The 4,323-nt window shown below is 51.4% G+C and overlaps 1 protein-coding gene across 1 annotated transcript; it reads right to left on the reverse strand.

Moving 5' to 3' along the window:
• Positions 1-999: 999 nt before the first annotated feature.
• Positions 1,000-3,665, reverse strand: LOC143399063 (PRAME family member 12-like). The gene is made up of 3 exons (XM_076855789.1): positions 3,364-3,665; positions 2,412-2,993; positions 1,000-1,573 (listed from the first exon to the last, which is right to left on the reverse strand). The coding sequence occupies exons 1-3, from the start codon at positions 3,663-3,665 to the stop codon at positions 1,000-1,002; spliced, it is 1,458 nt and encodes a 485-aa protein (XP_076711904.1).
• Positions 3,666-4,323: the final 658 nt, after the last annotated feature.

Raw genomic sequence — 4,323 nt, forward strand, 5'->3', positions numbered from 1 at the left:
ATCACCTGGGTACCAGAGACAGCAGAGTGAAGGTGTCTGCTGAAAACCATTTGGAGTCTGCAGGCCCATTAGATAACAGGTGCTGGGGTTTGGAATTGCAGGAAATCTTGCATTTATAATTTTATCTATTGCACCTAACTCTTGAGTACATGTCCAATCTCCCTTTAGGTTTCTTGACTGTTGGGTTATTAAATTTTACAAGGATTTATAAGTCATATTCTATGAAGTTCTCTACAGTAGTAGGGCACCCTTGGGTTCAATCCCCAACACAAAGAGACACACACACAAACACACACACACACACACACACACACACACAGACACACACACAAAGACTCAGACTATTTTTCCCTAAACCTCAGCCCTTGTGGATAAATCTGTGGTCTTATCATCTGAATAAATCAGATGGAAGTCTCTTACTATCCCCAAATAAACTCCTTTGGAGAGGAGTTTGTATTCTCAGTTCCATGGGCAACCACAGGCGCATTACCCCATTGAACAGCCACATGCATCGGAAGGAATGGCACCCAGAGAGAAGTAAAAAATGGAGGGTATACTCAGAATTGCCCTGCATTATTGTGATGCCATGAGGTCCTCGGCTCTAGTGTCACTGATCAGCCACTAGGTTAGCTTCCTGACCCATAAGCTGAAAACTGTGGAGGACAGCAGAGGCTCTGCCGCAAATTCCCCAAGTGTCTCATTTTCATGTCGCTCATTTGCAACCATCCATGCAGGGGTCATGCCCTGTGTACCTCTCAGCACAAATATACTTCCAGAAATTCAGATTCCTGTTTCTGACTCCTAAGACACGTGTCCCCATCAGTTCCAAGTCTCCTGATGGGACCCAAGCCTCTGTGACCCAGACTCCTGCATCAGCTTTTCTCTACCCACTCATGTTAACCAGTGCCCTGGCATCCTGTTTCTAGTTCCCCTTGGAGAGACACTTGTGTCTTACCTTTATTTTCAAGTGCACAGAACATTTCTCATATATGCATCGCACTAGGCAGGCAGCCAACAGCGACACGGACTGGAGGGCAGGTTATAGATAAACCAGTTGCCACATCTATGGCAGGGTTTAGTATAGAAAAGGACGTTCTTTGGCTCTCTCACATCCCTCAGTATCTCCATCAGCTCATCGATGAGTTGGAAAAGTCTCCCTGGGTGGATGGCACCCTGGGCATCATAGCTCTCCAGAGGGGCAGGGTACTTCTCTAGGCTCAACCGGCTCAGCCTGGAAGTGTGAAGCAGCAGGTTGCTCAGGACCAACATGGAGATGTCATTCCCATTGAAGCTCAAGACCCTGAGCTGGAAGCAGCAGCTCAAGACAGGTAGGATGGCCTGGAGCTGGGAGTTGGTGATCCCACAGTCCTGCAAGTTTAGGGTCTCAAGGGTGGCTGCAGCATTCTCTAGCAGAATTACGAGGGGCTCAGGACTGAAACTCGTCAATTTGCTGCCCCACAGCGTCAGGTGTATTAGCTGGTCGAGGTTTGGAGACCCTGACAGATCATTCCAGTCGGGATCTGAGAGCTGGCAGTTGGTTATTGACAGGGTCTCCAGGGGCGTCTTCAGGAGCCTAAGCAAAGATCAAGCAGTTAGTTCTGAGGAGTGATGTCAAGGTGGGAGAAGACAAATTGGCCCAATCCAAGGTCACCCTGACCTTCTGATGATGGTCTCCACCCAGGACTCTGCCTGTTGCAGAATCAGCTCGTTCGCGTCACCCTGTTTCATGCTGAGCCTTTCACCCCCACTTGAGTGACCAGGTAGGTCCATCATCTCTAAGATGCCCCTCCTCGCTGCCAAGTAGAAAGCCACAGCTTAGCAGAGGGGGTCAGGGTGAGACATGCACAAATAACAAACCCAGGCATGATGGAGCCGCACAAACTGGGGTTGCCCTCCTGTGGGGCTCACACCCTGTACCCTCCACCCCTGCTCCTCACCCACCAGTCCAGAATCACAACACAGAGCTCAGAGCAGCCTTCCCCGGGAGGGCATTGGAGGCAGATCCTCTGCTCCCTGCTGGAGAGCACTGAGCTTCTCTGTTGAAAGGTGCAGGTGTGGGGGCTTCCCTCCTCCAGCACCCTCCCCTCTACCCTGATTCTCCCCACCTTTGCTGGACAGGCCTCCCAGGGAAGGAACCTCACACCCACTTACTAGCTCCTCTCCCCCCCCACCTGGCTCCCCAGCAGAGTTCTGCTCCCCAGACCATGGACCCCTGTTTAGGACTCTGCTTCTGTTTGGGGGTTTATGTGAGACCTGGCTTCAGGACAGAGTGAAACAAACACTTCATTGACTTTCTAACATCTCCATCAATGTTAAGTCACCATGGCTGGCACATAGCAGGTGCCCGCTGAAGTTTCATGTGACAAAGAGTTTGCTCTGATGTCCTAGGACAGATCCCTCTGCTTCCTCACCTGAGCACCTGGCACAGACGGCTTTCTAGGAGGAAGATACCATCCAGGTACAGCCTCTGGAGGCTGTCCATCTTGGCAAACTGTGAGGTAATGTCATCCATCAACTGATCTCTCTCCTCCTGGGAAGCATAGGCAGACACATAGACGTGGGAGAAGAAGAGCTTCCTCAGGTTGCTCATCTGGCCCCAATAGGTAGCAAAAGTAGCCAAAGTGGATGGTCTCCAGCAACACTGAACATCCAAGTGCTGGATAAAGTCCAGATCCAACCTCTCCAAGATCTTCTCAATGGTATGGATGGGCAAAGAGCACATCTGGAGCTTCTTGCAGCACAGCTGTATCAGACCCTTCCTTTCATCCACCCAGTGAAAGAGGGAGTAGTGGAATGCATTCAGGGATCTTTGCTGAAAGCGCAAGTTTACTAACACCTTCAATGGCAGAGTGGGCCCTGTGTCTGGAGAGGCCGTCACTGTTTGCCTCTCCTTCATGACTCCTGGTGAGCAGGCATCGACCACGGCTCCAGACCACGTCCTCCAGAAGTTCCCATGAACCTTCCGCAAATCCAGCACCTGCAGTTTCCACCTCCTGCAGGGACCACAGCAGAGACAGCCCTGAGGCCCCTTCCTTCACCTCTCAGCAGCTGTCCCCTGCACCACCTCTTCCTTCTGTCTCACTTTTCTCTACCCCTTGCTTCTCCAATCCAGCCTGGTGCTCCCACCTGTACCAGCTGAGGGAGGGGCAGGTGCAACCTCCTTCAGGGGTCATGGCAGCTGCCACAAGCACCTCCACATCTGGAAGCCCCTCCCAGGTGGGGCTCAGCATGGCCAAGGCCTCTCCAACCCTCCTTGCTGGCAGCACAGGAAGCCTGTTGGGCACACTTCAGCACCTACTCTCCCTGCCCACAGCCATCACTTCCCTGGATGCCCAGGGCGCTCCATTCCAGGGTCCCCCTCACCTGGGGCGATCCTGCTGGGCAGCCAGCATGTCCAGCCCATCCAGTGCCGCTCGGATCATCCCCAGCTGTGGCTTCTTCATCAGGCCCCCCAGGGGCAGGCAGGTGAAGGGCCAGGCCTGCACCATTTTCTTCAGGACCTCAGTGTGTCCCCTGCTGAAGGCCTCCATGAAGAGTGGTGGGAAGAGCTGTATGGGCAGGTCCTCCAGAGCTAGGATGGCCCTGGTCTTGTCCTTCAGGAGGCTGCGCCCTGCCAGCTCCTGGAGTGTGGGTGGGGCCCGCTGCTTATCCTCTGGAGTCTGCATGGAAGGATCCTGGGGGATACCCCACCCAAACACATCATTCACCTCCAAGCTGCACAGCTCTACGTTATACCCACCCAGAGGAAACCACTCAGCCAAGTGGATGCTTTGGCAATCGATTGATCCAATTTCACTCTTTGGGTGCCAAACCAGGCCTGGTGGTTCAGGCCTATAACCCCATGGCTTGGGAGACTGAGGCAGGAGGATCATAAATTCCAGGCCAGCCTAGAACTTAGTGAGACCATGTATCAAAATGAAAAATAAAATAGGGTTGGGGATGTAGCTCAGTAGTAGAGTGCCCCTGAGTTCAATCCCTAGATTCAGTAAATAAATAAATAAAGTGGGTGTCATTGGTTTTCATTTTTAAAAAGAGCAATTTTTAAATTAATTTACTTACTTACTTATACTTTTTTTTTTTTTTTTGGTGATACCAGGGATTGAAGCAAGGGGTAGCTTACCACTGAGCTACACCCTTACCCCTTTTGGTTTGTATTTATTAACTTTATGGCACAGGATTAAACTCAGGGTGCTTTACCTCTGAGCTACATCCCCAACCCTGTTTGTTTTTGATACCAAAGATTGAACTCAGGGTACTTAACCACTGAACCACATCCTCAGCTCTTTGTATTTTTTATATAGAGGCTGCTTAGAGCCTTGCTAA

The sequence above is a fragment of the Callospermophilus lateralis genome, chromosome 1, assembly GCF_048772815.1.
Source record: "Callospermophilus lateralis isolate mCalLat2 chromosome 1, mCalLat2.hap1, whole genome shotgun sequence".
NCBI lineage: Eukaryota > Metazoa > Chordata > Mammalia > Rodentia > Sciuridae > Callospermophilus > Callospermophilus lateralis.